This window comes from Octopus sinensis, linkage group LG11, assembly GCF_006345805.1.
Source record: "Octopus sinensis linkage group LG11, ASM634580v1, whole genome shotgun sequence".
NCBI classification, from domain to species: domain Eukaryota; kingdom Metazoa; phylum Mollusca; class Cephalopoda; order Octopoda; family Octopodidae; genus Octopus; species Octopus sinensis.
The window spans coordinates 72,605,951-72,618,866 of record NC_043007.1 but is presented as its reverse complement, the minus strand read 5'-3'; the positions used below and the strand labels follow the sequence as shown (position 1 = coordinate 72,618,866).

The 12,916-nt window shown below is 35.7% G+C and overlaps 1 protein-coding gene across 4 annotated transcripts in view; it reads right to left on the bottom strand.

The window, feature by feature from the left end:
• Positions 1 to 12,916, bottom strand: part of LOC115217294 (mitogen-activated protein kinase kinase kinase kinase 5) — a 137,517-nt gene that overhangs the window by 19,210 nt on the left and 105,391 nt on the right. For all 4 annotated transcript variants that reach the window (XM_029786937.2, XM_029786939.2, XM_029786938.2 and 1 more), the window contains 5 exons: positions 10,545 to 10,575; positions 5,330 to 5,635; positions 3,112 to 3,162; positions 1,559 to 1,643; positions 169 to 248 (listed from right to left, as the gene is read on the bottom strand). In XM_029786937.2, the coding sequence (XP_029642797.1) occupies positions 169 to 248; positions 1,559 to 1,643; positions 3,112 to 3,162; positions 5,330 to 5,635; positions 10,545 to 10,575 (553 nt within the window). The remainder of the gene's footprint in view (positions 1 to 168; positions 249 to 1,558; positions 1,644 to 3,111; positions 3,163 to 5,329; positions 5,636 to 10,544; positions 10,576 to 12,916) is intronic.

Below are 12,916 nucleotides of genomic sequence, written 5' to 3'. Positions count from 1 at the left end.
TGTTACGTCGTCTTGAGACTAATTACTTCAATGATGGGTGCTCACTTAATTTTTACCTCTTTTATTGAATACGATCAGAGGAGTTCTTGAATCACTTACAAAATAGCTTTATCACATTCAATTTACACACAAACAAATAAAATATGGATGATGAGGCAGTTTACTTACTAATTCAAGAGACGACTCATGTAACTCATTTAGATTAAGGGTGTATAATCCCTCGTTTGCTCCTATTAGTATGTACTGATCTGAAGTAGAAAATATTGTTTATTTACAAACCATATAATTTCGGTGGATGGGAAATAGGAAGATGTGATGTTCATGCTGTTCCCAAATACAGTGACAATATAAATAAAACATAACTGCTCTAATTGGAGATTGAAATATAGCCACTTATTCTGCTAAAGTCTGCTGTATAATATTTACATATATTCTCTCTGTCCCCGATATCCCTTGAGGGCATATCCTGACACATCTTTGCCACCATCTCTCTCATTATTGCTCTCTTTCTCTTACTACTGACCTACCTGCCCTCTTTATCTCACTCTCTAACCCAACCTCCTTTCTTTTTAACTGGAGTATTCATGTATCTACTCTGCAGCAGGACACCTGGCCTTGTTCCTCTATATGTCTAATTTCTCATCAGCTGGCACATAGCCTCACAACTACTACCCCTCCCAGTTGAAGGGTATTTTGTCTTGCAAGTTACTCAATGATTGTCAGCGCTGGCGCCACATAAAAAAGCAACCAGTATACTCTGTAAAGTGGTTGGTGTTAGGAAAGGTATCCAACCATAGAAACAAAGCCAAAACAGACAATTGAAGCCTGGTGCATCCCCCGGCCACACTAGCTCCTGTCAAACCATCCAGCCCTGCCAGAATGGAAAATGGATATTAAATGATGATGGTCTACCATATCCCTCCTTCCATCCACTCCATGTTCTCTCACCATTACAGTCATGTCTTCTTCATCTCCAAACATCTCCCCTCACACTTTTATGGAATATCCCATTCTCTCACCTTCCCTGTCCCACTGGGGTAGCCAAGTATCCTCTCTATAGTAAGACAACTATCTCTGTCCCTCTATTATCTCTCAGCTGAGAAGTCTTTGTCTAGCAAGCCACTTGGTGCCCCGCAGCCATGTAAAAAGCACCAGTGCTGGTGCCACACAAAAGGCACTTAGTACACTCTGTAAAGTGGTTGGCATTAGGAAAGGCATCCAGCCATAGAAAACACGCCAAAATAGACAAATAGAGTTGGTGTAGCTCTATGACTTGCCAGCTCCTGTCAAACTGTCCAACCCATGCCAGCATGAAAAACAGGCATTAAATGATGATGATGATGACAAGGTTACCAAGTGTGTTCATTAACATTTTTTTTTCCTTTTTTTCTTTTTTGTATTAATTACACTTTTAGTACTGTTATTAGCAAAGAAGCAGATTAACCAGGACGGCCATAAATTCTTCATAGTGCATCTCTTTAAAGATTGCTGAAAGTGACCAAAAGTGGCATATACACAAACATTTAAACAATATCTAATGGTATAAAATATAACTAACCTCTTGTATCTGGATGAACCCAGCTGGCAGTACAAATTATGTGAAGTGGACAGCCATTAAAGACTTTGGAAAAACAGGCACCCATCTAGAACAGCAATTGGAGATATACACATATAATTATACATTGCTATATATTTATGAGAATAAAAGCACTCAATGCATGCAGCTGAGCCTTTTTTTTTTTTTTTGCCTTTGTCATTGAAAGCTGTTGACTTACTCTATTGTTACTATTTACATAACTAGTTTAACTAGCTATGTGAATACATTTGTTTGAAATCCCACCCACTATGCCATGTGTGTTTTTTTGATGTTTTTAACACACCTTAATGGACACACAAAATGAAAAAGTTGAAGTATTGATGGGGGTGGTGTGAATCTTAAATATATACATTGCAACAAATTACATTACAGGAAATGTTTACAATGCTGCTCAAAAGACTGTGATGGTTATAATATACGACAACGGGGAAAAGGCAGTTTCAATTAGAACTAAATGTCATGTTATTCAAGTGTTTAATTTTTTTCATTATACTTTGATGCAGAATTATCATATTTTTTTGGCTTACATCAATAAATACACAAGGTTTTGCAACAGCTAGCATAGTTTCAAAGAGACTCTGGGTCCAGGGTTTAAATCAATAATTTGCTGTCTTAGAAAATACATTTAGCTTCTTAGTACATGTATCTCTTTGAACCTCAAATGTTGAGTAGCTTGAGATCAGTTCTGATTGAGCAGGCTTACAACATATGGACAATCAGCTGAACAAGTAAGGGTGACACACTTCTGCTTTACTGAGAGGATTCTTCATATATGATATATACAGACCACATTGGAATGCAACTTCAGAATATTTGGGCCAGATATAACTGTTTTGAATGCTAAAGAGTTGAACTAATTACAGTTAATCTACATGGGACATTTCTGCAGAGTTAATATGATTTCTTCCTTTGATTACTTGTACTGCAGAGAACAGAAAAAAAATCTGGTGACCCTGTTTGGTGCTGGTGCCACATAAAAAGCACTGGTACTAATGCCATGTAAAAAAAAAAAGCACCCTGTGAATTGGTTGGTGCTAGGAAGGATATCCAGCCATAGAAACCATGCCAAAACAGGCAATGGGGGTTTGTGCGGAACCTTGCCATACTGGCTCCTGTCAAACTATCCAACCCATGCCAGTACAGAAAATGGACATTAAATGGTGATGATGAAATACAAATGCAGTTAATTATGAAGAAAATTTTTTAAATGTGCATTTTACTTTCAGGCACGATTCATGGGTGATGTATAAATTGACCAGACCAAGAACTTGGACACTTTTTGACATTCTTAGATGTATGATGCAGTAAAGTTAATATTCTATGGAAGATTTAAATATCATGCCACAAGTTGTTATATCTTTGCTTGAAGTTTTAATTATTAAGTCATCTTGATCTAATAATCTAAACAGCTATGTCATTAGCATTTCATATTTTTTTATGACAAGGTTCTCAGAATTACACAATATACTACATTGTACACATAAAACGAATAGAATAAAAAAATTCCTATTTACATGAACTTTTGGAGTTGGTGGAAGCCCATTACTGACGGGTCGGTTTTTAGTCTAAAATGTTTGGAAAAAAAACAAATAAATAAATCTTCAGCCACCCTCAAACAGTTGTTACGTTTTAATTTATAGGAGCAATAAATAATTAAAAGCAATATATAGTAATACTGGAGTCATTAAACAATTATTATTATTATTATTATTATATCATCCATCCTTGTTAATGATGACCAAGGACATCACATGAGAGAAGACAGGGCATGGTCTGTCCAGCTGTGGTCAATCAGTCCACTGCATGCTTGGAAGGCTCTCTAGCAAATTGGACACTAGTGGTCTGTTAGGACTCAAGGCAAGGAGTTGCTATTAAACAATTAAAAACAAGTTACATAGTCATGCCTGAGTCATTAAAAACTGTTCACATTCTCTATAAAAGTTTTCACAATTTCTGAAGATCTTTGCTCATAATCTTACACACATTTACTGATTCTCTATACCAGTGCTACTCAAAGTGGTGGTTTGCAAGCCATCAGCTGCAGGTACACAGCGAGTTTCCAGAAAAGAAAGAAATATCATAAAATGCTTAATATTGTATTATCTGTTTACAAAATAAATATAAGACGAAAAAAAATTGTCAACTTTTATTATATTCATTATATATATTGTTTCCAGTATAAATTAATATTACTAAGAAATATAACTGGTCCCAGGCACATTGGAAAAAAAAAAAAAAAACTACCGGCACGCCACATCAGATAGTGTGAGAGGCAGTACCCACCTATCTCTATACAACAAACCATATTACAATACTGCTCACATATTTGCAAGAGTGCACAAACAGTCTGTAGTCATATCCCCCATCACAGCTTCCCGAATGCTGTCTGATTGTCAACAACTCACTACTACTACTGGCTCACGAATACACCACTTCTATAATAGTTACTGTTTCTTCAAGTTAATAATTAACACAACACTTCTGCTTTGCTTCACTTAATAACTCAAGCCTCTCTTTTTGTTATACCTAATGCCACTCATCTCCACTACCCCACACATTAAGCTCACTCTGACTACTTACACAAATATGTTTTTGCTAAACCATCCGTGTTACTGTGCTAGTGTCACATAAAAAGCACCCATGCTGGTGTCATGTAAAAAGCACCCATGATTGTGCAATGTAAAATGCACCTGTGCTGTTGCCATGTATAAAACACCTGTGCTATGCTAATGCAATGTATAAAGCACCAGTGCCAGTGGCATGAAAAAAAAGCACCCAGTATACTCTGTAAAGTGGTTGGTGTTAGGAAAGGCATACAACCATAGAAACCATGACAAAACAGATCATGGAACCTGGTGCAGCTGTCCAGCTTGCTTGCTCTTGTCAAACCACCCAACCCATGTCAGCATAGAAAACGGACGTTGAATGATGATCCCATTTAAGGTAAGTATAAAATATATGAAATATAGATTCAAATTAATTAATATAGTCAATTAAAAAAAAGTATTATTATTAATGCATTCAAATCTTCCCATTTGAAGAGTCTCAGATCAATACACAAATGGACAACTGAGAAATTTAACATCAATGCATATAAAACAGCCAATGATTGTATAAAAGATTAATATCTGAACCAGAAGAATATTTTCAACCAACAGTTTCATACTTAAAATTATATCACTAACTGCAATGATGTCTTAACTAGTCAGTAAATTAGCTATATAGTCTCTTTAGAGATAATATGGAATTTGTAGTCAGTTTAAAAAGGAAATTTCCCATATATTTGTTTCAATCTTAAAGCAAATTCAGTAAGCCAAATCCACTTCTAGAATAACATATGAAGCAATGACAAAAACAGCTAACCCTCACATGCTCAACCATCGTAAATGAAAACAGGCACCATAGAAATTGTGTCCAGAAAATTCACCATTAACATTTCAGCCGTAAAAAATTTGGCTGTAAGAGCCACACAAGCAGACTGTAAACAAGATAAATCATTTTAAAGCAATTACCTTTCTCTAATTTTTTGCAATTTATTTTTTTAAAGATGAATTTTCCTAAGGCAAAAATGTTTATGGCAAAATTTCCTGTAACCCATGGAAATAAATGTATAGTAATCTATAAGTAAGCAGTATTTTGTTAACTAGCATGGCTTGTTTGAAATGTCAGAAATCCTTCTAATTGGGAACTACAAAAATAAGGATTTATCAAAATCAAAACAAAATAACATACAGCTTCCTTCTTCTCCCGTCGCTTCGGAGGTAGCATGGGTGGTTTTTCTTCTTGTGAAAATGGACTTCCATTTTCTGTATTATGTTGAATTTCTCCATTTTGTTGTTGGTGATGCTTTTTTTTCGGTGGAAGTTCTGGAGGGTTATCTTTTTGCATCTCGGTAGGTCGTTTTGCTCTTGGACAAAGGGTTACCATACGATCTATCAAACCTTCAACATCAGGACCTTCGTCATTCTCAAATTCCTCATCGTTACAAGCTGTTTCTTCTTCGTGCTTCTCTTCTCCATCAGATATACTCACAGAAGGCTACAAAGAAATAATAATAACAATAATAATAATCCTTTCTACTAAAGGCACAAGGCCTGAAATTTTGGGGCAGGGACTAGCCAATTACATCAACTCCAGTGTTTCACTGGTATTTAATTCATCAACCTCGAAAGATTGAAAGGCAAAAGATAAAATAAGGAAATAATTTTATGCTCAAACACTGGATAATGCTAATAATGTAGCATGAACAGGATAAACTACCTGTATTTTGCAGAACAGAAAAATGTGTCGGCGGCTATTTCCTTATCTTTCAATACATCTCAACGCTTCAAAAGAAAACTTTGTTTACTTTCATCGTAATTTGAATTTAAAAGATAAAATGATGTTTTTCCATTTCAATCCACTTAATGTAATACAAGAGACATGTTTAATAGTTATAATAGTAGGACAATCACTAATTCTCTGAATTTTTGGTGGTTACAGTGATACGGCAGCATTTGCAACTTAGCGCAAAACAAATAACACAAGGGACTGAGTGCAAAGAGTACAAGACTTTCTCACCAATGGTCACATCTTCTGTTGTTATGTGTCCACTCACAAAGTATAGATCAACATAAAATTAAGTATGTGCATGTGTCTATTTGTACGAGGGAGTTTGTACTTCCTCATCAACATGTTTGTTTACAGATTGCAAACAATCGCTTCATTAATGCTATCATTTTCTTGCAATCAATTACAAAAGTATGTCCAGGCTTTTTGACACGTCTTGATATCTTTTACCTGTTACTCCTTTCAGTCATTTTCCTGCGGCCAAGCTGGGGCAACAGCTTATAGGACTTTCTTAGTCAAGTGAATTAACCCCAGTGCTTATTTTTTTGAGCTTGGTACTTTTACTGAAACCGCTAAGTTATGGGGGACATAAACACACCAACACCAGTTTTCAGGCAGTGGTTGGAGGACAAACACACAACCTTTAAGTCCATTTATATGAAATGCTTTTGAGTGCACTCCTGGAAGCTCCTATACTATTTTTTTTCCAGAGGTTATTTAGTCTGGTATTCTATGCTCTCTCTCTCTCTCTCTCTCTCTCTCTCTATATATATATATATATATATATATATATATATATATATACACACATAAATATATGATGAGCTTCTTTTCAGTTTCTGCTAACCAAGTCCAATTACAAGGCTGTGGTCAGCCCAAGGCTATGGTGCAAGACACTTGCCCAAGTTGCCATAATGTGGGACTGAACCCAGAACCCTGTGGTTGGGAAGCAAACTTCTTACCACACAGCCATGCCTTGCATGAGCTTTGTAAATGCAAGGAGCATTCAAATTGTGTTGTTTGTTTCCATTTCTCCACATAAATATATCAGGGCTGTTTGCTGATTGATTGACCGAGAGATTATTCCTGCATTTAGAAACAAAGGTTGGTGTGAGGAACAACATCTGGCCAGAGAAAACTTTGCCCCAACATACATTTGTCTGATCCATGCAAGTATGGAACGTTAGACATCAAAACAATGATGATGATGACACACACATATATATATACATGTACATCAATGTGCACAAATACATACAAACTATATATACTCTTTACTCTTTTACTTGTTTCAGTCATTTGACTGCGGCCATGCTGGAGCACCGCCTTTAGTCGAGCAAATCGACCCCGAGACTTATTCTTTGTAAGCCCAGTACTTATTATATCGGTCTCTTTTGCCGAACCGCTAAGTGACGGGGACGTAAACACACCAGGATTCGTTGTCAAGTAATGCTAGGGGGACAAACACAAACACACACACACACATATATATATATATATATATATATATATATATATATATTATATATATATATATATATACACATATATACGACAGGCTTCTTTCAGTTTCTGTCTACCAAATCCACTCACAAGGCATTGTTCGGCCCGGGGCTATAGCAGAAGACACTTGCCCAAGATGCCACGCAGTGGGACTGAACCCGGAACCATGTGGTTGGTTAGCAAGCTACTTACCACACAGCCACCCCTGCGCATATATATATATATATATATATAATAACAATTTAATAAATAAAACATATGCATACATACATATATGTACATACCTACATCTATATGTATATATACATGCATATATGAGTACAGGACACCACAAATAAACATAGAACACGAGAAACGAAAACATAAAACCAAACAAGGAAAAGGGAATTTTTTTAACAACAAAAAAACAGAGTACAAGACAAAAAACACAAGGAACATTCCCCTTCTTCAGCTGTCCCTGTTTCGACTCAATGCGTACACATTGTTGTTGTTTGTCTTGTACTCTGTTTTTTCGTTGTTAAAAAAAGTCTGTTTCTTTGTTTGGTTTTATGTTTTCGTTTTTCGTTGTGTTCTACGTTTATTTGTGGTGTCCTGTACTCATATATGCATGTATATATACATATAGATGTAGGTATGTACATAAATAAATGCATATGAATGTGTCTATGTGTATATGTAAATACTTATGTAGGCATGCATGTTGATGTAGTAAAAACATATATATGCAAATAAATATACGAACAGTGAATGTGCATGTGTCAAACCACCACTAAATATATGTATGAGTACGTGTCTTTGTATATGTGAAACCATTGCTAAATATATATATATATAATGTGACCACATGTGTACCATTGGGGATTTTTCTTCCTCCGTCTTCCCTTCTTTGGATCTTTCCTTTTCCTATGTTTCTCACGAAGAGCTCTGCTCGAAACGTTAAACCCTCTTTTTTTTCCTTCTTTCCTGAGCGTCCAATAATACTATACTTGTTCCACCTCCTCGTGTTGTTGTGTTTCTCGTTGTGTTTTCATGTTTGGATTAACTTATATATATATATATATATAAATGTATGTATGAGCATGTGTGTATCTATATAGACAAATGCTTGTATATGTGGGTGTGTATAAACCACATATACAATGTGCCAAAACCACCACTGAATAAGTCGGCTCAGTTATTTGTAACTGACTGTAGACTGTTTGATCAGCAGTGGGGGGCAGATGCTAATTATATCTGCCTCTAATATGACCATTTGGGTTGCTTATGACCGCTTTCAGTGACATTTCCGTAACAGTGCGAGCAGTTGGGATGTGTGTGTGTGTGTGTGTGTACGTCTAAATGTGTCAACATGTGTAAAACTATCCTTCTTCACTTGATCTTTTAATTTGGATCCTTTGTCATGTTTTATTCTCGTATTACTCTAATCTGTTATGTATTTACCTTGAACTATAGCTAGACCCATCAACTGGTTATAACCCAGAAATGTTTTCCATCCACTGTCAGTGACCGCAACATGTCAAGCAAAACTCAGTATATGTAATGAAGTATCTTATTTAAAACGTGGTATCTAACAAGGTGCAATCTGCAAATATGGATGCAATGCAACTAGCTGTGCAATATCCCACCCGTAAAGGGCAAATGCAGGATGCATTGAAATGATCATTGTGTTGAATGAAGGCTCTTGCTAACTCCATTTTATGTTTCTTATATATATATATATATATGCATGTACATATATATATGGGGTGACAGTGCTAAGCAGTGATGTTCATAAATACAAACTGGTTACCAGTTCAAATAGTCTTGAGGAATATTTGAACCTGTAACAAAGCCATTCACTGCATTTTGTCATGGAGGAAATTTCTCTCTTGAAAAATAAGCATAAATACACTGCATTGGTTCACAGCACCCAGTAACCAAACAGTTAGATGCATGCATTTCAGAGTGGTTATCTCCCCTTTAGAAACAGAGATTGGAATGGTATTCTTTCATTTTTTACTTGTTCAGTCTTTTGAATGTGACCATGCTGGAGCACTGCCTTGAGGAGTTTTAGTCGCACAAATTGACCCCGGGACTTATTACTTTAAGCCTAGTACTTATTCTATCAGTCGCTTTTGTTGAACTGCTAAGTTACAAGGATGCAAACACACCAACACCAGTTGTCAAGCAGTGATGGAGGGACAAACACAGACACACTTACACACTCACATATATACACACAAAAGACTTCTTTCAGTTTCTGTCTACCAAATCCACTCACAAGGCTTTGGTTGGCACAAGGCTTTGGTTGGCCCAAGGCTGTAGGAGAAGGCACTTGCCCATGGTGCCATGATGTAAGACTGAATCCAGAACCATGTGGTTGAGAAGCAAGCTTCTTACTATATCACCATGCTTGCACCTAATATATATATATATATATATACACACACACAAACACAATATACATATATATAATAGGATGGGATGGGCATGTATTCCAAATATTGATTATGTTGATATTAGCTAAAAGACCATGAATAAAAAAATTGTAATTTTAAAATTTTTAACATTTAACTGAAATTCCTTGAGGGATAATCTTGGCAGGATGGTGTTATAAAGAGGTCTTCATAATACAGAAAACGACGCTGAAGTGAAAGACATATTCAGTGTCAAAATTTGCATCACACGACTGATATAAAGTTCTATAATGGATGCATACACATATATTATTATCTCAATGAGATCACAGAATCTTCTGAGTGGTGAGCAAGAAACTTGAAATAGAAGTTTGTAACCAGTTAACCAGAAATCAAAATCCCAGCTAAGATATTTCATTTCTTTTAATTTTCATGTTTTATGCCTACACATTATTCTGCAAGTAATCTGGACAGATACAGGGTTAGTATCTTTTATTATTTACTTGTTTCAGTCATTGGACTGCAGTCATGCTAGGATACTTCTTTGAAGTATTGCCTTGTATGTTGAGTTATATTCTTTTGTCATAAAACATAAGCATGTAATTATTAGAGTTAACCCAACAACTCAATATGAATAACAAAATACTTCTATTTCTCCTGTATGATATTTTTAAAAAAATGATACAAGACTGATAGATTAAGAAGGAAAAAATACTTACCTTGGCATCAGATTTCGCAAGTAAAGTTGGCCTAAAAGAAAAAAAAATCAATGCATTATTTCTCATGAAATAATTTTAGATAAGAAAATATTTGCTGTCTCAAAGCAATTTTGGTTTCCTCTCAGCATTATCATCAAAGACTGCTTCAGAGCAAACGAAGAGAATAATACCAACTCAGAAAATTTAATAACACATTGGATTTATGCGGTTTCAGACAATTTTCTACATAGACTACATTCCAAATCAATCTGAAGATGATTTCTTCAGAGTACTGACTGAAAGAACAGGAATGGTTCCAAATGCAACATACTTTATGGGACCCAACTAAGAAGAAATTGCAGACTGTTAGTAGTTTTTTTGAGATATATTTTCTCTTGAGGAGCAAAAACCCAAATATACTTCAGAGAAAGGTGATAAATACTTTACACGCACACATACATTTTGCTTCCTCAATTTCTGCAAAACTTGCTAAAGATTGGTGGGCCCAAATTCCTTATATTGCATTCAGTGTAATTATGGTAAATTAATTCCTTTAACGGTTTGAAACCATTTTTATACCCAACATTAAACCGATGTTAGATTAAAAGAAATAAAGTGCTAATTTTGGAGCAACATAACTGAAAACAAATGAGAAAAAAAAAACATTGTCAGGCTGACATAAGCAGGCAAATTAATAAACATACTTCGTTAAAATATTGGCTGAGTGAAAAAAATGTGTTGGTTGTTAGCCCACTGGAAATCTGATTAAGTAATGTTCCAATACAGTAAGTTGACCAACTTTGTCCAGGTTCTTAGTTGGCCAAGTTCTATCATCTTGCTGAGCTTGTGCTTCCACTATGCCTGCATAGACTTCACAGAGGTGTCATTCTTTTCTTGTGGTGTTACTGATGTGGCAAATTGAAAAGTATTCGAAGCCTGAATACTTTATCATGATGGTCCCAACAATCTTCTGCCATAACAGGCTCCTCTGCCATCAGCAAATCTGGTAGCACTCCATTTCCAACATGTGCAAACTTCAGTGCTGTGTGCTGCTGTTTTAGTATCCCTGGAATCTCTATACTTCATGGCATCTCTCATTCATGTCACCACAAACTCTTCTGTGAGGCTACTGAAGGGAAGTTGTAGAACATTAGTGGCTCTGTATAGAACAATGCTGTTTAGACTCCTTGGTAAGCTTTGTCACCTCCTCAACTAGCTAATCTTCTCTGAGGTTTCCGCAGTTGATATACTGACATCACAGAGTGACAGAGGATATAAAACCCTGCACAAGATGGTGTGCATGTATACCCAAACCTTAAATTCTTAAAGTCCCTACTTGTTTTGCAGATGGTAACTATACCCTTCAGGTTGCAGTTAAAGAGTTTCTCCAAGCCCGACAAGTTGCACTGTCAATGTTGGGATGGTGGTTATAGATAAAGTCAAGTGAAACTTTTCAATCACTTTCTCTCTTTACAGGACAAAGGGCATTAACTTTGATGGTTTGAAGCTGAGCCTTGTCCATGAGATAAGCTTCTCAAGTCCAACCGAGAGTATCAGGTCATCTATAAATATTCTTATTAATGGCTGTTACACACCAATACTGCTGACTATGTATGATAGCAATACTATGACAATGTTCAAAGCAGGATCAAAAAAGGTTGGTTGAAACGGTGAAGCTAGTTCTGATTCTTTTCTCTCATCTGTGCCACTCTGGTTTTGTGGATCTCTCATCTAAACATTTGCAAAAATAATAACAAAGATTGAAGTATTTGATCTTGCTAGGAACATGAAGTATTTGAAGAGCCTCCCAACTAGGTCGAGAGACATAGATAATTCACAAATCCAAGAACATAATTTACAAGCCACCAAATGCTTTCCTTCCTTAAACAAAATGGTCTTATCACTTTAAAAGTGATCAACTTGAATTCTGCAAAGGTAGAAACACATATCCCAAAGACAAAAAGCACATACACACACAACTGTAGATATCTTTATTGAGATGTGTGTGTGTGTGTCTTTCTTTGTGACCAAATGAGTGATACCATACATGAATTGTTTCCCTTTTCTGTGTTAGACATGAACCATAAGTATCTAAGTGCATGCGCTCATGCATGCACATAGACCTCTTGATGTTTGTTTTATGTAAAGTTATATATAAAAACAGCTGAACATTAAATTTCCTCAATAGTTTCCAGTAAAGTATCATATGTAATTTTACAAAGAAAATGTTGACTAACTTCTGAGTTTTGGCATATTTTGAGCCATCAGAGTAATGATAAGCAAGTAAGCCAAACCTTTGAAGTCTCTATCAACTGTTTCCTTGTAAAAATATGATATATATAACTTTAATTTTTTAATATTTTCACCGAATACCCTAACAATAATGACAGAGA